Source organism: Dromiciops gliroides, chromosome 3 (genome assembly GCF_019393635.1).
Source record: "Dromiciops gliroides isolate mDroGli1 chromosome 3, mDroGli1.pri, whole genome shotgun sequence".
NCBI classification, from domain to species: Eukaryota; Metazoa; Chordata; class Mammalia; order Microbiotheria; family Microbiotheriidae; genus Dromiciops; species Dromiciops gliroides.
The window spans coordinates 582263647-582287392 of record NC_057863.1 but is presented as its reverse complement, the minus strand read 5'-3'; the positions used below and the strand labels follow the sequence as shown (position 1 = coordinate 582287392).

The window sequence follows — 23746 nt, the reverse complement described above, 5'->3', positions numbered from 1 at the left end:
TTAGGCATTTTGACATTTTTGTCTTCTGAGTTTGTGTTTTGGTCTTCCCTATTGCCAGAGTAGCTTTCTATGGTGAGGGTTATTTTTCATTTCTTCCTAATATTTTAGCCCATTTTGTGCCTTTTAAAGTTGAGTTCTGCTCCTGGGACATGGGGTTTATGGTCCCAAGCTTCTTTTATTTGGGAGCAGGAGCCTGATCATTGGCTCTATTCTCTGAGGCCTCAGTGCTTCATAGTTTGCTCACTGCACTAGGGTGACACAGCCCAATTGTACCTGATGTGTAGAAGAAACCACAACTGGCAGATTGCCTTCTGCATTGAGTCAGGTGGCCTCACAATTGGCATGCTGTTCCACTAGCCTGATGAGTTAGGACTGAGGGTCCTCAGCTGCTGATCTATGTTGTAGCTAAGAATCTTCCACTGGCTTTCCCAGACAACCTCTGTGTTGAGCTATTTTCCCCTTTTACCCAAATGAGACAGGCCTTTCCTGAAGTCGTTTTAGGTTATCTTAAGCCAGAAAATTGTTTCACTCCATTTTTGTAAGTTCTGTAGTTTCAGAATCTGTTTAGAGGCTTGGTTTAATGTTGTTTCTGAGGGAAATTTGGGAGAGCTCAGGCAACTTCCTGGTTTCTCTCTGCCATCTTGGCTCTGCCCCCCTCACCCATATTTTTCAAGATCAGTACATTGGTCATAATCTTCTCTCCCCCAAACTTTATCCTCATGTGCACACACATATTTTTTCACAGATGGTAACTCAAATATCCAGCCCCCAAGTCTAATAGGTTTTTCAATTTCCCTGTTCTACATTTCAGTCTACATATGCTATATACCTCACCATTAATTATAACTGTGCTACCTCCATGATACTGAATTCTGAAATTTCTCTTTGATCATAATATATATATTCCTTCTTTTTTACTTCTGTCTAATTCCTCCCAAATGCATTATTAATCATTACCACAATTATCAATCCATCTACCCCCTTTTCTTTCAATCTTTCACTCCTGTTCAGACCTACATTTTCTCTTTTCAGACATATAATTTCAACATATAATTGGCCATTTCTATTATATTCTTGTAGTCTAATTTACTTCCTCATTCTCTCCTACTCCTTTAAAACTATCAATGTCAGCCTTCGCATTCTTTCTCCCTTTGTTCTCATCCATGAAGCAGAGTGCCCCTTCTCATTGTCCAAATCAAGACCCTCCATTTGTAATTTAGATACAATTTTCTCCTGTTCTTCCAGGAGCTTATTCTCTTTATCACTTTCTCTTTTTCCATATCTACCACCTCCTTACCTGATGCTTAGTCTCTCCCATACTCACATTACCTTTATTTCACTCTACATTCCCTTCCCACCACCCTCAAGCTATCTCACTATATTTCTTCTCCCTTTCATAGCCAACCTATTAGAAAACGTAATTTATAATCATCCCCCATGATATCTCACCCTATATTCACTTCTCAACCCCTCTCATTCTGTCTTCCAGATGCCACTAAAATACTGAATATACTTTTCCCAAGGTTATTGACAGTCTCTTAAACACTAAATCTGGTAGCATTTTCTCTGTTCTCATTCTCTTTGATCCCTCTACAGCTTTTAATACTGCTAATCACCTCTTTCTGAATATTTTCTGCTTCCTTAGCTTCAAGGACATTGACTTTCCTACTACCTGTTCAGCCATTTTTAGTATCCTTTACTAGATCATCATCTTAAGTATACTCTCTAAATATGGCTGTTACCCAAGACTCTGTCCTATGTCACATTTTCTTATTTCTTTATACTCTTCTTCTTTCATGATCTCATGAGCTCCAAAAGATATAATTATTATTTCTACACAGATGACTACAAAATCTACAAATTTCATCCTGATATCTCTTTGAAGTTTCAGGATTGACAATAAACAATTTCCTGCTAAAAGTCTCCTCCTGGATGTTCTACTGACATATTAATCTCAGCATATCCAAAATAGAATATATTATATTATTACCTAAAATTACCATTTATTTAATAGTGTTTTTTTGTATTAAAAGTACCACAATGTTTCTAGTAAGCAAGGTTCTCAAGAGTCATACTTGAATCTTCCCTTTTTGTTGTCATCAGCTGTTAAAGAGTGGCTTTTCTACCTCCATAACTTCTCACAAGGTCAGACTTTCTCTCTAGCTACTATTGTAGGTAAGGCTCTAATCACCTCTCTCCTATACTATTAAAATAGCCTTATAATTGGGATTTCTGCTTCTAGTCTCCTTTTGTCCATTCATTTCCCACGCAAATGACAAAATAATCGTTCTAAGGTACAGATTTGACCATGTTACTCCTCTTCTCAAACATCTTTAGTGGCTCTCCATTTCCTCTTATGAAACAGACTGGAATTTAAATTTCTCCAGTTTTGCTTCTACTATACCTCTTCTTTATTCCACCTTGTTCTTCTTCACAAACTCTACCTTCTAGATAAACTAGACTACTTGCTATTTCTTGAACTTGGCACATCACTTCTGGCCTCTATATATTTTCACAAGTCAGTTTCCATGCTATCACTGCTGATAATAATATAATGGTATTTATAAAACAACCCAATGACGTAGCTCTTTTAAGGTTTTCAAAGTGCTTTACATTTATTATTTCTTTTTATCTTCACAAAAATCTATAATACAAATGTATTTGTTGTTCCCATTTTATTATTCATTAAAATGAGGCTCAAAGAGGTTGTGTCTTACCCAGGGTCAAATAGTGAATAAGTGCCTGAAGTGAGATTTTAATGAATTCCCTTCTATATAAATGTCATTTAACATTATTATTATTATTATTATTATTATTATTGGTCTGGACCAGTAATTTTATTTATGAAATGAAAGCTTCTAGTAAGGAACATATCTTTACAAAGCAAATCAGTTGTTGTTTTAATTTCAACTTCCAGTACCATATAGCTACCTAGGACAGTGAAAGGTCTGGTGACTTGCCCAGCATCATATAGTGGATATGCTTCAGAAGCAGGCCCTGAACTTAGATCTACAACAATCTGAGACAATCTCTCTATTTGCTAACCTACACTGCCTCTCTACCTAATTATAATCCTCCTCATCATTTCATTCCTCTAATCCTTTCAGTGGGATTAAGTTAGAAATAGTCCTGGTAAAAGTAATAATGCTGCTATTATTATTTAATGTTTATTGTGCAAATGGATTAAAAATAGCCATTTTTTTCTAGTTGAATAAATGCATTAGAATGCAAGCTGACACTCTTCAGCCTAAACAAAAACATTCTGGTTACAGTCAGTAGTCAAAAGGACTATGGGCATGACATGCACTCTTCATATTCCTACATGATTTTCTTCTTCTTCTTCTCCTTCTTCTTTTTCTGGTAATTTTCATCCCACATGACTTTTATATCCTTTGCTGAGATTATTGTTGTTGTCGTTGTTACCTCTCAGAAAGCTTGACTTTCTTTGAGGCTTATTTCCACTGTTTCTTGTTTTGTGTAACCTTTTCCAATACCCCCATTTGTTAGTGTTTTAAAATACACAGATCCTGAAGGGGGATAGTGGCAAAAGGGACACTTATTTATACATTTTCTTTTCAAGCGTATTTCTTTATTAGAAAGAGAGGTAGAATTTCAGATCATGTCAGGGAACCCATTTGCCTGATGGTGGGGGAGAGATAGAGAGAATCAAATTAATTATGTTTTTCCATAGTGAATTTACACAAAGCCTGGGAGAACTTGCTCTGCAAAGTAAGCCACAGGGGTCCAAAGCTTCAAGGAGCATTCACATGAATAAGTGTCTTCCCAAGTAACATGGTCTCCCCTGAGAAATTTATTCTGATTGAGCTGGAATATAGGATCTTATAAATACTTCCTGCCTCCCGGAACCTTACAAATGCTCCAGCTACCAGGTTAGTACAGGGACTTCACAGTTAGAGATGATGTGGAGTGTTTATTGATTGTGGGTGGTTTATCAGAGCTTTATTCTTCAGGCTTTCAATATAATATGAAGGTAAGAAGGGATTTCTTCTTACCAAATACTATTTGACTTCAGTGACAATGTTGGGGATAGTGAGGAGGGTGAAACCCTTTAATGCCCTTCAGGGGTTATTAATGATGTGTGTGTGTGTGTGTGTGTGTGTGTGTGTGTGTGATGAACACCAGGCTGGTAATATGACAGCAACCATTCTCTGAATAATATGTTTAGGTGAACAAAATAACATACATAGGATTCTAAATTATATCAATTATGTTGAGATATAGCTATCAAATTAAAAAAAAAAGTTGAAGACTTCAGGTTAAGAACCCTTAATACACTGGGACAATTTTAGGTAGCCTTCCTAGGTCTAATTTTTTTTTTTAAAAGCCTGACTATATTATAAATTATCTCAATGCTTTAAGTAAATTGGACAAAGGCCATTGGAAAATTTCCAATTCAGAGTTATATGAGATCTTCAGAACAAGTCATCAACTTTAAAGCAAGACAAAGAGTGTTTCCAAACATAATACTCAAAAGCTTATTTCATCTTGCAAAATAATGACTTTTTGAGAACCATAAAATTGTGAGGAGCAACTGGGTAGGAAAATGATGAGGTGAACCTCTATGAGCCATTACAGTGTTCAGTATATGATCCTATGATTTGTTATTAGTTATCTCCATTAAGGAGGCTACAAGGAGACACTGGAATCAGGTTAGAATTAGACTAGATGGTGTTGTAGTTCCTTTCCTACTCTACCATTCTGTCAATGGCCCAGATCTTCTAGAGAAATTTGTTTGTGAAATGGAGCAGAATTTGGGACAATCACCACATAGATTAGTACTGGCTTGAGAATTAAACTATGTATCCACAGAATTTGAATAAGGTAACCTTACTTTACTGCTTCCTAAAAGATGGGTAATTTCAGGAAATAAAAATCCTATTTGGTACCTATACTTAGTTCCCACCAATAAGGACATTTTTCATATAAGCAACATTTCCTTTCCTTTTGTCTTTTATAACAAGGACTTTAATTGGATCTATGATAGAAAAATCAATTTAAGCAAACTTTTCTTTTTTTTTAATCTATTGGGAAATTTTCACTATGAACCCAAGAGAAAGCTCATAACTCTTTTTAAAAAAAATAACCACTAGTCTTTGGCAAGTGTCAGATCTTCTACTTAGGTTCTGGGTTTTCTTTAGATTCAAGATTCAATATAAGTCTAAGATCAGGATCATTTGTTCCTATTAAAAGCAAACTGAAATCTTACTCCTGATATGTAACAAATTCCTTTTTGCATTAAAATAACAAGATATAATGTTACTATGACCATCAATCCCTGGTAAAGGAAGAGATAACAATCAGAATAGCTCCCATTTCTTTATCACTTCTGCCTTTCCTCATAACAAACCCTGCTAGATAAGTACTCTAGGTATTATATCCCAATTTTACAGATAAGGAAACTCAAGTACAGAGAAGAAGAAACTCATTCAGGTTCATATAACTATTAAGAGTTGGTGTTAGAATTTTTAAAAAATAGATCAGGATTTAAATTCTGACTCTATAACATTGTCTATTATATTGCATCCCAGTATCTAGAATGTTAGCAGATTTGGAATAAAAGTTGCAGGTGAGTTGACCCAAAGGCAAGTAAATCAAATTCATAATTGCTGTAAATAGGGTGCAGAAAATTATCAATGAGGTAGAATGAAAGCATTATGAGGATGAATAACGAGACAAAGAACAATCCAGTCATGAAATAAAATTGAGAGACAAGAAGAATTAGTTAAGACACATGTGGGTCATCCAGGAGTAGAGAAGCCTGATCTATGAAGGCGAGTGCAGCCAAGGACAAGAATTAATATAGCCAAGGACTAGAATAACTGTTGTCTGAAGAGATACTCTATTTTTCTCCCCCAAACAGCAATCTACAAATATTGATTGCCTACCATGGAAAAGCTCTGAGTGAGCTTCTGTGAGAGATACAAAGAAGCATACTAGTATGCCTTCCTTCAAAAAAAATACTAAATGAGAATATAAGTAAGATATACAGAAAAATGTCACCAAAAAGAGGATTCAAATTTCCCTTTGATTCAACTGTTCATTTTCTGTTATCTCAATTTTCTAGGAGGTCTGAGTTATATGTTTATATTTACTTTCCCTGTTACTGAAGTGTAGGCTCACTGAATGAAGGGCACTTGGTTTGTCTATCTTTGTTTCTCTTGTGTCATTTGTTATATATCTGTTGAATTGAATTCATGGAATCTCAGAACTAGAAGTGATGTCAGAAACCTATCATATTAAACACTTTAGGTAAGATAGAAGTATGTCAGTCATTCAAATACAAGAATATTTCCTATGACATACCTCTACTCCATGGTCCAGCATTCTGTAAATCTCAATATTAATTAGTCAGAAATCTGGTAGATGTCCTGGATTCTTAATTGATACTATTTTTCTGGATAAAAAAGAATGATAGATGAAGCATTTCTTCTTCTTCTTCTTCTTCTTCTTCTTCTTCTTCTTCTTCTTCTTCTTCTTCTTCTTCTTCTTCTTCTTTCTTCTTCTTCCCAGGGCAATGAGGGTTAAGTGACTTGCCCAGTGTCACACAGCTAATAAGTGTCAAGTGTCTGAGGCCAGATATAAACTCAGGTCCTCCTGAATCTATGACCAGCACTTTATCCACTGCACTACCTAGCTGCCCCCAGATGAAGCATTTTTTAAGTGGCCCTGCACTAAGTCCTGGGGATACAAATACAAGCAATCAAGACAGTACTTATCCTTAAGGTGTTAATATTCTAAAACTATAAGATACATAAAAAGTTAAAGAAAATGGAGAAGGTCAAGGCAGTTGGTGAGGAGGAAGAAAGGAAGACAAGTTAGTGGATTAAAAAATGAGTGGAATTGTGGCTACAGCCCTCTTGAAGTCAAAACCAGTCAGGAGAATGGGGCACAGGGGTGGTGATTTCTCAGGGTAGGAAGGTGACTAGTGAAAAGGAGGAGGAAAAGAAGTCCAGAGAGTAGAATACAGAGAGTAGAATTCTGGAACAGATAAAGGGACATGCTTCCTGGAACCAGATGGGATTGATGTGATGGACTCTGCTTGCCTATTCTTACTCTGATAATCTGAGGTTTTTATTTAAAAAATAAAAGTCAAGATCTAAAATGAATAGAATTGATGATTGAATTATTATCAAAGGGCTGTTATGCAGAGTATTTTATTGTCCAAGGGAGAGGCAGACATAGCTATTGCTAATACCGGACATTTCCTGAGAAAGTGAGGTGTTTGAACATCTAGAAATGAAATGGGTTTATGACTAGACACTCCATTATTGTATCAATAGAATTCAGGTTGCTGAAATACTGACAGAATAATGACATGGGTATACATAAAAGGATTTACTTAGGAAATCAAAGAAATGGACAAGTCTATCATTTTATTTTTATTCCTACTTGATAGAATGGTGAACAAAGGTTTTGTGATCCGCCAACAATGTGCATTGTAGCTGGGTTAGATGAAGGGATATAAGCCAGCCCTTTAAGAGGATCTTTATAACTTTCATCCCTATCCCCTAACACTAATCTTCCATGACTTTGCCTCCTACAAAAGACATAAATAGTTTCCTGTCTGAGACCCAATCACTAACATAATAGCTGTATTACATTCTATTAATTATAAGGGAAACCCCAATTTGAGACAATACGGTTGGCTCCCTAAACCAGACATAACCCTCATATCATAATCCAGCCATAAGACCCTCAAATCAATTTTGTCTAAGCTCCCAGTGTCCAGGGTAGGCATATATATAATCTGTTTAGAATTTTCCAAATTACATGTAAAAACAAATTTTGACATCATTTTTAAAAAAACTTTGTGTTCCTCAAAAGTGTTTTACTTATGACTGTCTGCTCCCCCACTCTGCACTCCCTTTTAAGGAGGAATAGGTTAAAAGAAGATATAAAATAGAGTAAATATCATAGGAAAAAATAAAACTGTTGTTCCAACTTCTCTTCCTCCCTCCCTTCCTACCCCACCCCCAAGAACTCAAGCAATTCAATATAAGTTATACATGAATAGTCATGGAAAACATCTATACATTAGCTAGGTTGTGAGAGAAAACAGACAAAAAGAAAACTTCAGACTAAGGAACTATCAAAATAATTATGCTTCAATCTATTTTCAGATACCATCAATTCTTTCTCTGTAGATGGATTGCAATTTTCATAAGTCCTTCAGAGTTATATTGCATCATCGCATTACTGAAAATAACCATGTCCTTCCAAGAAGATCATCTTACACTATTTCTATTTTGTATACAGTACACTTCACTCTGCTTCAGTTCATGTAGGTCTTTCCAGGTTTTTCTGATAGCATCTTGTTAATCATAACCTGTATATAGTACCTTAAACTTGACTAAGAATTTTCCTCATATTTACCCAGCAAAGTAGGTACCATACATTTTGCCATTATAATCAATAATCATAACTATTTCCTTCCATCCTATTTCCTTCCAATTATATTTACTCTTTTTCTATCTTCTTTTAACCTATTCCTCCTCAAAAGTGTTTTACTTGTGACTGTCCCCTCCCCCACTCTGCACTTCATTCTTTCACCCTTCCCTCCATATCCTCTTCCACTCCTACTTTCCTGCAGGGTTAGATATATTACTCATCCCAATTGGGTGTGTATGTTATTCCCTCCTAGAGCCTACTTTGATGAGATTAAGGTCTTTCAGCTAATTCTGTGTTCTAAATTTTCTTCCTCCCTCTCTCCTCAACCCTCCCTATGAAATCAAGCAATTTAATATTTCATACATGTTGTGGCAAATAAAATTAAATGTGCTTGCCCTATAATTGTCTCAAGTGTTAGGGAATTTAGCTGGGATTTATACTCTATTTGTTATTTAGAAATTAGAGGCTACTGCACCAGTTTTGGCCACTAAGCATTTATTAAATTATATTAAATATTAGTAAAGAGATAGACAACATGGCTCAGAAAGTTAAGCCCTACATACCTAGGATAGAAGGGAAAGAGAGAGCAGTGTGGGAGAGGGAAGATCATTCCAAGAGAGAGCAAAAGATCCCTTTCCAGGGCTTTTTAACCTATCTCAGGTAGAGGTAAGTCATTCCACATTGATCCAAGCTAATTGGCTGGTAGCATTCAAGTAAATTGATTGACATGACTTGAAGGTGGTCTTAAGTTAGTTAACTTCCTTTAGTTACTTAGAAAGGTCAATCTACATTTCCTTTAAAATTCTCCTGACTCTGGGCTGGCCCTGCAAAACCAGGCAGAGTTCCTGTGTGTGTGGGGTGGGGGAATCTCTGAGCCCCCAAAACCCTATTATTTTCTCACAATGTGCAGTTATGCAGAACATCTTCACCTTCCTCAAAAGTGTTTTGATTTTTACTGCTCCCTCCTACAATCTGCCCTTCCTTCCTTGAACTCTCATCTCCCCTGCCCCTTTTCTCCTTCCCCTCCCACTTTTCCTCTGGGAAAAATATATTACTATTCCCACTTGAGTATGTACATTATTCCCTTTTTGATCCACTTCTCCTGATAGTAAGGTTCACTCATTCCCCTGCTCCTTCTCTATCTTCCCCTCCCTTACATAAGCTTTTTCTTGTTTCTTTTATGTGAGCTATTTTCCCCAGTCTACCTTTCCCTTTCCATTTCTTACAGTGCATTCCTCTTACTCCTTAACTTTATTTTAAAGATGGCATCATGGGTTAGCTAGGTGGCACAGTGGACAAAGCACCAGCCCTAGAACCAGGAGGCCCTGAGCCCAAATCCGGGCCACAAACATAAGCAACCCCACCCTGCCTGTCCCACAAAAAACAAGGATAAACAAAAAATAAATGTTTTACAAATAGCATCCCTTCATATTCAGTTCAGACCTGTGTCCTCTAAGTGCATTCTTTTCAGCTGTCCTAATACTGAGAAAGTTCTTATGAGTTAGAAGTATTATCTTCCCAGGTAGGAATGTTAACAGTTTCATCTTTTAATATCCTTCATGATTTCTTTTTCTTGTTTACAGTTTTTTGTGGGGCAATGAGGGTTAAATGACTTGCCCAGGGTCACACAGCTAGTAAGTGTCAAGTGTCTGAGGCTGGATTTGAACTCAGGTCCTCCTGAATCCAGGACCAGTGCCTTATCCACTGCACTACTGAGCTACCCTCCTGTTTACCTTTTTATACTTCTCTGGGGTCTTGTATTTGAAAGTTAAATTTTCAATTCAGTTCAGGTCTTTTCAGCATGAATGCCTGAAAGTCCTCTTTTTCATTGAAGTCTCATTTTTCCCCCTGAAAGATTATGCTCAGTTTTTCTGGGTAGGTGCTTTTTGGCTGTATTCCCAGTTCCTTTGCTCTCTGGAATATCATAGTCCATGCCCTCTGGTCATTTAAGGTAGATGCTGCTACATCTCGTTTCATCCTTACTGTAGCTCCACAGCATTTTAATTCCTTTTTTTATCTGCTTGCAATATTTTTTCCTTGATCTGAGAGATCTGGAATTTGGCTATAATATTCCTGGAAGTTTTCCTTTTGGGATCTCTTTCAGGAGGTGATCAGTGGATTCTTTCAAATTCTATTTTACCTTCTGCTAATAGAATATCAGGTCAATTTTCCCTGAAAATCTCTTAGAGGATGGTGTCTAAGCTCTTATTTTTGTCATGGTTTTCAGGTAGTCCAATGATTTTCAAATTATCTCTCCTGGATCTATTTTCCAGGTCAGCTATTTTTCTAAGGAGATGTTTCACATTGCCCTCTATTTTTTCATTCAGTTGGATTTGCTTTACTGTGTCTTGGTTTCTCATAAAGTCACTACCTTCCATTTGTTCAATCATAATTTTTAGGTAATTATTTTCTTGAGAGAGCTATTCTATTTCCTTTCTCATTTGGATTTTCAAACTGCTGACTTTTTTCTCATGACTTTCCTGCACTACTCTCATTTCTCTTTCCATTCTTTCCTCCATCTCGCAATCTTTCTTCTGTCTCTCCTACCTTCTCTTCAACGTTCCTTTTGAGTGTTTCCATGGCCTGAGACCAATTCATGTTTTTCTTGGAAGCTTTGAATGTTGGAGCTTTGACTTTGTTTTTTATCTTCTTCTTCTTAGTGTGTATTCTGGTCCACCTTTCCACCAAAGAAGTTTTAGATGTTCTGCTGTTTTCTCTGCCTGCTCATCTTGGCCACCTATTTCTCAGCATTTAAGTCCTTCTTAAAGTGTATAGCTACTTCCAGGACACACTGTTATGAGCTACAGTGTAGCCCAGGGGGTCATTGGGTTTCTTCTCAGCTTGCCTGGCCTGTGAGTAACCACAGCCACTTTCTCTTTGACCCAGAAACAGTAGTCTGATTGAACTCTGATTCTCTATGGTCAGAAGCTTGGTGTGCTTGTGTCCCTCCCAAACTGGGCCACCACCACTCACCACTCGAAGCACCCCAACTCCAGCAGAGACTGCCTACACTTCACCCTGGCCTATTGCAAAACCCCCTCACCAGTCTGCGATCTGAGCCTCAGAAACTGCTGGCACTGAAGTCTCTGAGGCTTGCTGGAAGCACTGTCTGTTCCTGGCTGTGTCTGGACTGTGTGCTGAGCCATTCAGCTTGATCACCAGGTGATTACAATTGCCTTCTTTTACTGAAAAATTCTCACTCTGTTCTTGTGTGCATTAGACTGCTCTGGATTTTTGTTTGTTTTTTAAAGCATTATGTGGGAGTGAGTAAACAGGTTTATCTGGAGCTTGTGGGAGTCACAGCATCTCCTCTGCCATCTTGGCTCCACCCCCAGAACTAATAACTTCTAACTAAATTTTGGTCATGGGTATCTAGTCTTCCTAGCACATTACTCACATAGCATGTTTGTCTATTCATCTAGTAAAGTCATCTGCTCACAACTTCAAAGGAATTTTCTAGGGGACACATGGACAAATATAATTCTAGCATGTAGGAAAATATCTCAACACTTTACATCTATTTATTTTATTAGCTTCTGATAACTTCAAGAATTTGCTCATGATCATAGGCACAGGATCAGCATCAGTGTCTCAGTTCATGTTCCCTAAGTGCATCCCAAATAGATCCCACAGCTAAGAAAAGGATTCAGTCTTTATGGTGAAACCTCCATGTGTTATGGAGGACTTTGCCCTAAAAACTCAACCTTTGCCCTAAAGAAGTACACAGGGTCACTTAGTGATTCTAAATGGCATTTCCACAGCCAGTGTGTGAAGTAATCATTTCTTTTTTCTTTCTAAGGCATGACTTCTTGACCAAAATGATTCTTTTACCTCTACTCAGCATGACATCCTTCAACAACACCATGTTCTACCCTCAATCTTTCTTCCTCACAGGCATTCCAGGGTTGGAAAACTTTCATATGTGGCTCTCTATCCCCTTTTGCTGCCTCTATGGTATTGCCCTCTCTGGAAATAGTATGATTCTCTTTGTCATTATCACAGAGTCAAGCCTCCATGAGCCAATGTACTATTTCCTCTCCATGTTATCTTTCACTGACATGGGCCTGTGCTTGTCCACCATGATCACAATGTTGGGCCTTTTCTGGTTCAATACCAGAGAGGTCAGTTTTGATGCCTGCGTTGGCCAAATGTTCTTCATTCATGGTTTTACCTTCATGGAATCCTCAGTGCTACTGGCTATGGCCTTTGACCGCTTCATCGCAATATGTAACCCACTAAGATATACCACTATCTTAACTAATTCAAGGATTGCTAAGGTTGGAATGTTGATTGTTGTCAGGGGCACAGCAGCTCTGGTACCCTTGCTTCTGCTGCTAAAACGTCTGTCATTCTGTCGTAGCCATGTTCTCCACCATTCCTATTGTTTCCATCCTGATGTGATGAAGTTATCATGTTCAGACACTAAAATCAATAGTGTATTTGGGTTGGCAATTGTCATCTCCACTGCTGGTGTAGATTCAGTCTTAATTCTACTCTCCTATGTCCTGATCATTCATTCCATTCTCAACATTGCATCCCCTGAAGAGCGCAAGAAGGCTTTTAGCACCTGCATTTCCCACATCAGTGCAGTAGCCATTTTCTACATCCCCATGATCAGCTTGTCCCTGGTGCACAGATTTGGGAAACATGCTCCTCCTTATGTACACACTCTCATAGCTAATGTATACCTACTCATTCCTCCAGTGATGAATCCAATCATCTATAGTGTGAAGACAAAACAAATCCGCAGAGCCATCCTCAAAATATTCCTTCCCAAGAGAATTTAGGAAGGTTATTGTAAATAAAGAGAAGGTTGTAGAGTGTTTAGTTGCCATCCATGGCCATGTTGTTGAATAACTATTGCCTACCTTCGACCAAAGGATAAGAAAGCCTTTAACTAACAATAATGACTTCCATTAGAAACACTAAGGATCATAGAGTTCCCCTGGTTGAGTAATTGACAGAATAATGGATTCATGGCAAAGGTGGAGATTATTGTCTTCAAAGAGTGTTAGTTTCCTTGCAAAAAAGAGGGGTCCAGGACATTTGGCTTATTTCTGGCTCTCTCAATCAACAAGTTCTGTGTAGAACAGAGAACAAACTTTTGTCCACAGATAGACAATAGAAATGACATATACAAAAGTTAGTAGATAGCAATGCATATTTACATCATGAGCCCCTCATTTTCCAAGGAGTTAAAGCATCTTTCCAGACCTATAAACCCACACAAGGATTAAAGATCTTTGGGGGAAAGAATTTAGGATTGTTAAGAATTCAGATAGCCTGTTCTTTTATGAATTCAAGTAGAAAAAAGAACTCAAGGACTAGCATAGTCCACTTAACTCAATCTCAATGAAAGAAAAAAGAGATTGTTCCTCCTTTTCATTATGCTGTGCCATAATGTCCTTCAGTTCCAGATCCTGAAATTTCAGGTTTGAACTAGGAACATTTCTTACTCCAAGAATCCTTCTGTAGCTCTATTACCTCTATATCGACATAGATAAGCCCTGTACCATTCAGAACTTGTTCTACTATTGAGCCTCAAGCATGCTTCTTTTTCCTGAAGCTGTAGCTATCTTTGTGCTCTCAAGAAAATGTCTTCTCTCATAAAAAATTTAGATGACCAAATACAAGAAGTTCTTGGATTATTTGACTTTATTGGAAAGATGATGTCCACATTGTGTATACTTCATAAAAGCACATTTACATCCCTCAGTGACTTGTCATCCTATGAAATTCATACCCATGTTTTCCCTATAAATAATTATAGCTCTTCTTCCAAGGGTCCACTCAATGCAATGTTGTTGTTACATCATTTTAGTCATGTCTGAATTTTTGTGACTCCATTTGGGGTTTCCTTAGCAAAAATACTGGAGTGGTTTGCTATTTCCTTCTCCAGCTCATTTTACAGATGAGGAAACTGAGACAAACAAGGTTAAATGACTTGCCTAGTGTTGCACAGCTAGTGTCTGAAGCCACATATGAACTTATGAAAATGGGTGTTTCTGAGTTCAAGCCCAGTGTTCTATCTACTATGCCACCTAGCTGCCCCCACCCAATTCTATAGAACTTGCCATATTCTTCTAGTATCTTCAAAGTACCACTCAGATCCACTCAGGATTTCCCAATGTTGACTTTTATTTTCGCTGTCTAATTGACCTATTTTTTTGATGTATTCAATAATCTTTTATGTCACTTCTAGCAGTACAGGTAGGTGGCAAAGTGGATAAAGCACTGGCCCCGGAGTCAGGAGGACCCAAGTTAAAATTCAGTTTTAGACACTCACCAGCTATGTGACCCTGGGTAAATCACTTAACCCTGATTGCCTCAAACATCCAGGGTCATTTCCAGTTGTCCTTATGTATATCTTGCTGCTGGACTCAGATGGCTATGAAGAAAAGAGTGGTGGAGGAGAGCTGCTGACTTTGCACAGCCATTCCTCACTTATATCCAATTCGTTTCAAGTCATTACATCTGCCATGGTCCTCTTTGAGAATAAAGAACAAACAACAACAATATTTCTAGCAATGTACTATTGTTAACAGTGGATGCTGCCTTTGGTGATTATTTATTTCTGAGGCCACTAACTTCACAACAATAGGCATATAGTAGGTGCTCAGTTAACACTTGTTGATTAATTGATGTAAAAATAATGGATAAAATAGTATGTACAGCTAGGTGGTGAAGTGGATAGAATACCAGGCCTGTAGTCAGGAAGACACATCTTCCTGAGTTCAAAATCTGGCTTCAGATATTTAATGTCTGTGTGACCCTGGATAAGTCACTTAATCCTGTTTGCCTCAGTTTACTCATCTGCAAAATGAAATGGAGAAGGAAATGTCAAACCATTCCACTATCTTTGCCAAGAAAACCCCAAGTGGGGTCAGGAAGAGTTGGACATGACTGAAAAACAACTGACTACCAATAACATGATATATTATCTCCCCTAGAAAATCTCATAGTCTAATTAGGGAGACCAGATTTATACTTATGACCATGCATAGCCAGGGGGCTATGATGTGGTTGGAGATCTGCTTTCCTTAATCCTAAAGAAAGCCAGTGTCTCCATAATTATCCACCTAGGGAGGGCAATATCCAAATTTTCCACCAGGTGGTGCTCTCTTGACAAGTAGGCTTGTCAGCTTTTAGTTCAAGTGCCTCCCTAAAGGCTGCAATATTCCAAGTGCTCTACAGATCATTCTCACCCAGTAAATACCTGCAACTGCTCATACCTCTAAAAACCCATGCTTAAGTAATGCTGCTAAGCAGCTTGAACAAAGTCCTTTGGCCAAGTTCAAAATCTATCAGGGGATGAAATAGAACATTGTTCAAAATATGAAAGTATGATATCAATTAGCCTAAAATCAACTCATGAGCCCTTAATCTATATTCATTCATCTTTTCTTTTGCCAATGACTTATTTCATTCACAGGACTCAAACACATAACATGCTGTGATCACAGAGTTTATTGGACAGAAATAAAAATGGAGAAAAATCATTTCTATTTGAAATAAACTGGTCTTAGCCACCTCCTTTGCCACTGCTTATTATATTCCCAGTTTTTCTGGTGTGTGTGTGTGTGTGTGTGTGTGTATTTGGAGGGAAAACAAGGAGAGGATTGGAGACCCAACCATAGGAAACCATGGTTGTGGGAAAGGAATTAAAGGAGTTAGCAACACCAATTCGAAACAAATAGATAATACTGTGGGAGACATCAGTGTAATTCCCACCCCAGTTTACCAGCCTATAGGGATTAGTCATGGATTGTCAGCATCTTCTCTTGGTCTCCGAGATATTCCCAGGTGCAGGATCCATGGCTCTCTCACATTTGGTCTTCAATTTTGCTCTCCAGGGACCTTATATTCATTTCAGTTCTGGTTCTGGTCTCATCACTTCTCCTTGTGTTCCTCATCATTATCTACTTGCCTTATGGCTCTCTTGTTAACAAGAAATTTGAATCTGTGTACAATGGAAGCGGGAGTAAAAGCCAACTTTGGATGTCATCTTATACAGATAATATCTGCCTTTCTATAAAGGGGTAGCTGGGTGGCACAGTGGATAGATCACTGGCCCTGAAGTTGGGAGAACCTGGGTTCAAATCTCACCTCAGACACTGACTAGCTGTGTCACCCTGGGCAAGTCACTCAACCCTAATTTCCTTAAACACCCAGGGCCATCTCTAATCATCCTGCTATTTACCTCAACACTGGACCCAAATGGCTCTGGAGGAGAGGGTGAGGTTGGTGAACTTGCACAGCCCTCCCTCACTTAAATCCAAATCAGTGCAAGTCATAATATAAATTGATGTCATGGTCCTCTTTGGGAATAAAGGACAAAAAACAACTTACTTTCTATGATCTCAGAATTTCTTATATATTTCTAGCAACAGTTCACCTGGACCCCCAGTGAGAAAGGATAGATAATCTCCCCCTCGTGTGATGAAAACAAGAAAACTTTATTTTCCAGCCCTTGTCTCTCTACCATTCTCTCTAACTCTTTGAACCTATCTTTTCTCTATGAAAATGTATTTATCTCTTTGTCTCTATCTATGTCTTTCTCTGTCTCTCTCTGGCCTCTGTCTATCTCTCTGTTTCTTTCTTTCTTCTTCCCCCACCTTACCATGGATCAAAAATTTAAAAAGAAAAGAAGGCAATATGACAAGGGATTGGTTTATGTAGATTGGGTAAGGGGAATCGAAAACAATTTAGCATAATATACAATAAAGGGATAGATTGGCTATGACCATGTACCCATAGCAAGGATATAGACTTATGATTTAGACTTCTGTGTCATTTGGTTGTTTGTTTGAATGAATAAATGAGTATAGAATCCAAGATGATCTAGGGAGGATATGATGTGGCAGATGAAAGAGAAAGATGAGTGTGGGATGGAGCTATCAAGGAAAACTACATAGAGGAGGTAGGAGTTAACTTGGGCTTGAAGGATCAGTAGAATTTTTTCAAGGGGGGAGGGAATAAAACAGATAGACTAAGCATAACAGACAGGAAATGTCATAGTCATAGCCCAGAAATGGAAATGTGCCATGTGTATGTTGTTGGGGAAGGGATTAGTAGGAGAAACAGTGAGAAATTGAGTTTGGTTGAAGTGTAAGCAATTCTGTAAAAAAAAGGTTTTTATTCAGGCTTCAGATGGACTAGATAGCCTCTGAGTTCCTACTGTTTAACTGAAAGTCTGTTCTCTTGTGCTCCTGAGTAGGCCTGGTCCGGTGATTGAAAAAGAAAGGACTGTGAATACCAGGGATTTACCTTCAATCTCAAAGTTAACACCAAGTAACTGTATTTTTCATTTCCTCTCATCAGCCTCTTCCTCACCTGTCAAATGGAGATAATAATCTTATTGTCCCATTTTCTCTAGCTTTAAGAATGGGATACTTTAGGTGAGAAAGGGCTCTACCTAAATTTAGGATTTTGGTATTTTTCCCAGCATAACTCCCAAGGATTTCCTTATCTTTGGTAATCTTCCTTACCTTAATTTCTCAGTGTTTCTACCTTGGTTCCTGGTGAAACTGAACTGCAGGACATTGAGAACGTTGATTTTTTAAAAAATCTGCCACAGCACCAAGAAAGGCTGTGCATGGGGTAGATATTCAATAAAGATATCTCATTTGGGTATTTGTTTTGGTGAATGAATAAATGAGTATGGAATCCAAGATGAGTTAGGGTGGATGCTTTTCAGATATTAGAAAGTGACTATAAAGAGTTTGTGTTTGAACATGTATATTAAAATTAGCTGCCAGTTTACTGGATGCAAAGAACAGACTACCATAAAAATGTATTTTTCTGTCTTCAAAGTCCTCTAGGGAATCTACCACCACCACCACACATGCGCGTGCACACACACACATACACACACACACACACACACACATATGCACAGAGAACAATTTTAGCAACATCCCTCCCCACCGCAAATCCCATGAGGGTTTCTTGGAAGCATCATAAGAAGACTGGAGCCAGACAGGGTCAGCCAGATTGCTTTTCTCATGGATGGCTGGTCTGTGCTCTCTTGGTGAGTGAGCCAGTCCTAGTTGGTGGCAGAGGGCAAAGATAGGATATCTTTAGTGGAATGAGGCTCCAGGAGTAACTGAAAAGAGGTCATAATTCAGGATCAATTCATCACAGTAGGTATGCATGGGGGAGGTTGAGAGACAGCAGTATTTCATACGTACAGTCTGAGATGAGCTGTATCTGGTATATAGTCAAAGGGAACAGGGAAGAAGAGGAATAAAGCAGCTATAATTAGACTGGGTTGATAGCTGAGCTGAGAGCTATAGGACCAGAGGCAGGTAGAAACACAGGGAGGGATTGCTTTAGATTAAAAAGTCTGGTGATGGGGGATGGCAGGGTGTCTTGGTTTAAGAGTTATTCTATAGAGAGATGCTGAGTGGGAGGGGGAGAACAGGGGCTGAGAATGATGAAAGAAAATTGCCCCAAAGTAAGAAAAGCATAGAGGATATAATCTTTTATTCTGGGGGAAAGATGAAGAGATAGGACCAGACTTCATGAACTGCCTTGTGGATTTAAGTATCAAGCCTTCACTGTTTTTTTCTTTTTACTCTAAATTCAGGGTTATTTTATAACACACCAGCCTTCTTCCTCTCCTCCTCCCAATCCATAAATTACTTTATCCCAACTACAGACATTCCATTTCATCATGCTCTTTCACTGTTTCCCTCATCCTATCCAAACTATTCTTAGATCTGAGCTTAGTATCAATCATTTGTGCCTCAGAGAGAACCAGACCCTTCAATTTCTATGCCTTCCTCCCTGAGATTTGTAACGTAATCCCCATGTGTCCTTGGGGAATCAAAGACTCCACCCTGGGAAAGGGATTCCAAGGCTCAGGCAATAGCCTGGGAAGAGATTGTAAGGCAGAGAACCTTCCCTGTTTAAGTGAAGACTGCTGTGAAGAATAGTAGCCCCCTTCTCCTCAAAGCTGAGTACGACAAGTTGGTTCAGATGATGCAGATGGGGGGTAGTCACAAAACTGAGAAATGAGACCTGGGAAAAGCTGCTGGACTATGGGACAGGGGAGAGGAGAGAGATTTTATATGGACAGTAAAAGACCACTGCACCTGGAGTCAGAAGATGAGGGGCCAGTCCCTTGACTCTTATATTTTGGATCATAGAGCTAGAAGGGATTTCAGAGGTCATCTAGTCCAACCTCCTCATTTGACAGTTAAGGAATCTGAGAACTGGGCACATTAAATAACATGTGCAACATCACAGAGCCCAGGTCCTCTGACACCAGAATCAGTTTTTTTTTCCCTCTGAGTCAGTTCCTTCTTCTATAAAATAAAGTTATTATAAGTACTTATATCCCAGGATGGTTGTGAGGATCAAAGGAGTCTATATTCCTAAAATGTTTTGCAGACCTTTAAAGTCCTATATAAATGCCAACTAGCTGCTACTAGTAGTAAGGTAATAGTAACAATAACATTAATAGGCCACTAGGTGGCGCATTGAATGGAGACCTAGAAATGGAATCAGCGATGCCTGAAATCCAATATAGCCTTAAGTATTTGCCAGCTGTGTGACCCTGAGTGAGTCAGTTAACCTCTAATGGCCTCACTTTCCTCATTTGTAAAATGATAATAATAGCACCTACCTCCTTGATTTGTCGTGAGGATAAAATCAATGATCTTGGTAAAGTGCAAAGCTTTATATAAATGCAAGGTATTTTTATTATCATAGTTTCTTATTTTTAGTGTTAGTGTTTTGTTATGAATAAACTAAGTAAACATGTATTAAGTTTATTTTATATGCCAGGCACTACGCTAATAAAAACAGTTCTTGTTATTGTCATTATTGTATATATTGTTATTAGTTTATAGTAACATGTTGTGGAAAATGTTAAATAATAATAGTTTGAATTTATATAGTACTTAATGCTTACAAAAGTGCATTACATCCATTATCTTATTTGATGCTCACAATAGCCCTGTTAGATTGGTGATACTACACTCACTTTACAGACAAGAGGTTAAATGAATTGCTCTGATCATACACCACAAGTGCATTTTACAGGATTTGAACCTAGGTCTTCCCAGATCCATCAACTCTACCATACTGCTTCTCACCTGACTGGTAGATGGGGATTCAGGGATTATTTGAACTGTATGCTCACTGAAGGCCCTTCTGACACTAGACAGTCCCTGAGAACTCTAAACTCTTCTGAATCCCTCTTTTCTGAATCTTCAAGTTCCCCCATATGAAGAATGAAGGTCTTTTTACTTTGTCCTTCATTTCATTTCCACTCCTTCTTCTTTGAGGCAAAATGACAGGATCTCCCACAGCAGCTTCACAAATACAGGAAGTGCCTCTAAGAGTAGCAGTTCCGAGAGAAGGGGATGGAAAGCTTTGCTGGAACCCTGGGGCTGAAAGAGACCTTCAAAGGTTTTTTTCATTTCTGCTCCTGCCTCCAGGCTAGCTGGTCCCTGCAGCACTTCTGAAAGGTGAGAATGGATCCTAATTGTAACTCTGGTCCTATTCAGTAAGGGCCTCCTCCCATCAGGAATGCATGCATTCTCCTACCCAAACCTTAATTCTTTAGACTGCTTTTCTCTTGTTCAGGTCCCAGGGGATATAGGCCACAACTGGGTTACCACTTTGCATCTGCTAATATCCTGATACCTTGGAAACTATCAGCCAGAAAGTTGAAGGTAAAAAAGAGCCAAGGATAATTTGAGAAAGCTTAAAGGAAAGTACTTCTATAATTATATAATTTAGGGATAGGGCCAAAAAGGGAAGAATGCTGTGAAGATGAAATATATAACAGGATAATGGAGTTTCTTTCCTGAAAGCAAAAGCCTAAGTGTAACCTGCTTTCCTGGTAACAAAAAGGAAGAGCAGACATTTGAGCTTGTCCTTTGATAACTGCAAGAAGAAACAAAGTGGAAAGGATTGAAGTGGGTCATTGAGTCTTCATTCAACCACAGAACATTAAGGAGTTCTGGCTCAAACTACCCGAGCAGGAAGGATGAGACAATCAGAGCCAGTGATAAGAGAATATTAATAGGAGGACAACTTAATTTCAAATTAATTCAATAAATATCTCCTATGTGCTTTGCCAGACAAATTACTGACTCATTTCTATAGAAAAGGATCAGGCACTGCTCTCACTCACAAACAGCATACATTCTTATTAGATGATATGTGGAAACCATAAAGATGGAATCCCAACTAGACATATTATTCTCTGGGTTTTCACACCTGGCCACTTCCTGAGATAGCCATTTTTGTTTGTATGTTCGAATAGGAGAGTGATATGATCAAACTATGCTTTAGGAAGATGAATCTGTCCATGGCGTTCATGATAGGTTAGAGCCAGGGAGACCAGATAGGAGCCTGCTGTGATAGTTTAATGTAACAGTTCCTAATCAGTCTCTGAATTGGATGGAAGCCATGAGAATGGAAAATGGTTGAAATGTAAGCAGTGTTCCCTCTGGTATTCCATACAAGGTGTGGCTGACATTTTAACAGCCTTTGTTGTCTATGAATTCTCACAGGTAGTCCCTTCCATTCAATATCTCAAAACAAAGCAAATGGCAGTGGTGTGCTTTTGATGAGTTGTAGAGGGCAAGGTATACTCCATAACACCAGCTGAGTAAGCAGAAGCCAGCCTAGGAAATTCCCAGACTGTGTCCATGACACAAATCCTCTCCTTCCCCCAAGTTCCAGTTCCTGAAGCTGATCCATTGAAGGTTCTTTACTTTGAGGTAAGCATTTCTCTCTCTGAGATGCCATTTAAAACAAAAATAACCATGGCAGGTTAATACATTAGGTCCATATCTCAGTAAGAATCAGTTATTTCTGACACTACTCTGTATGACATAGCCCTGGGTATTCTAAGATCAAAGAGGAAGCAAAGAACAGCTTATAAGAAAGTGATGGAGCATGGGATAGAGGCAGCTGGGTCTGCTCTCCCTAATTATTTCCTTTTGTCTCCCACAGGAACTGTGATCTTACCCCCTTCTTTAGCTTCTTGCTCTTACTACCAACTATGAACCATTGCAACTTCACCCACACCAGTTTCATTCTCATAGGCCTCCCAGGACTGGAAGCTGCCCAGTTCTGGATAGCTTTCCCTCTATTGTCCATGTATGTTGTAGCAGTGCTAGGCAACTGCACAGTGGTTTTCATTGTGAGAACAGAACACAGCCTTCATGCCCCCATGTACCTCTTCCTTTGCATGTTGGCAGCTATTGACCTGGCCCTCTCCACCTTCACAATGCCCAAGATCCTTGCTCTATTTTGGTTCAACTCTCAGGAGATCACTTTTGATATGTGTCTCACCCAGATGTTCTTCATCCATGCTCTTTCAGCCACTGAATCCACTGTCCTTTTGGCCATGGCCTTTGACCGTTACGTGGCCATCTGCCACCCTCTTCGGCATGCAGCTGTGCTCACCAACACTGTCACAGCTAGGATAGGCATAGTAGCTGTGGTCCGGGGTTCCCTTTTCTTCTTTCCACTACCATTGCTCATCAAGAGGCTTCCTTTCTGTGGCTCAAACATCCTTACCCATTCCTACTGTGTACACCAAGACATGATGAAGCTTGCTTGTGCTGACACCATGCCCAATGTGGTCTATGGGCTCACTGCCATCCTGCTGGTTATGGGTGTTGATGCTGTGCTCATTTCACTCTCTTACTTCCTGATTATACGTACTGTGCTACAGCTGCCATCAAGGACAGAAAGGGCAAGGGCTTTTGGAACATGCGTTTCACATATTGGTGTAGTTCTAGCATTTTATGTGCCACTAATTGGACTATCTGTGGTGCACCGTTTTGGGAACAGCCTCAACCCTATTGTACATGTGCTCATGGGTAATGTATACTTAATGGTGCCACCTGTCATCAATCCTATCATCTATGCTGCCAAAACCAAGCAGATCCGATCCCGGGTGCTGGCCATGTTTAAGATCAATTGTGACAAGGAGCTTCAGGGGGTTAATAGCAGCTGACATTCCATGCTGATACCCTATGTCTCCATGTTGACTTCCTCTCAACCACCTGGGAATCACAGACCATTTAAAAGATTTCCATGTTGATAAGTGCATCAGAACTGCCAGAATAGTACAGTGGGAAGATTACTGGCTCAAATCCTGCATCTAAAACTAACTACCTCTGTGACTTTGAGCAAATTTGTTAACCTCCTGGGACTTCAGCTCCCTAAACTGTAAAATGGGAGGGTTGGAATAGATGGCTTTTAATATATATTCTCGATCTAAATCATGTGCTCAAGAGCAAATTACTGCCTGAATTTCAAGTTTCTCTGAAATAGGGATGTACAATCTTATTTGCACTCCTTTTCC

General features: G+C 38.9%; 2 protein-coding genes across 2 annotated transcripts; both read left to right on the top strand.

Moving 5' to 3' along the window:
- Positions 1-12251: 12251 nt before the first annotated feature.
- On the top strand, positions 12252-13196 carry LOC122749900 (olfactory receptor 51F2-like). Its single transcript, XM_043996473.1, has one exon. The coding sequence runs from the start codon at positions 12252-12254 to the stop codon at positions 13194-13196; it is 945 nt and encodes a 314-aa protein (XP_043852408.1).
- Positions 13197-22429: 9233 nt separating this feature from the next.
- Positions 22430-23395, top strand: LOC122751494 (olfactory receptor 51E2). The gene has a single exon (XM_043998562.1). It carries the CDS (start codon positions 22433-22435, stop codon positions 23393-23395), a length of 963 nt encoding a protein of 320 aa, XP_043854497.1. The 5' UTR covers positions 22430-22432.
- Positions 23396-23746: the final 351 nt, after the last annotated feature.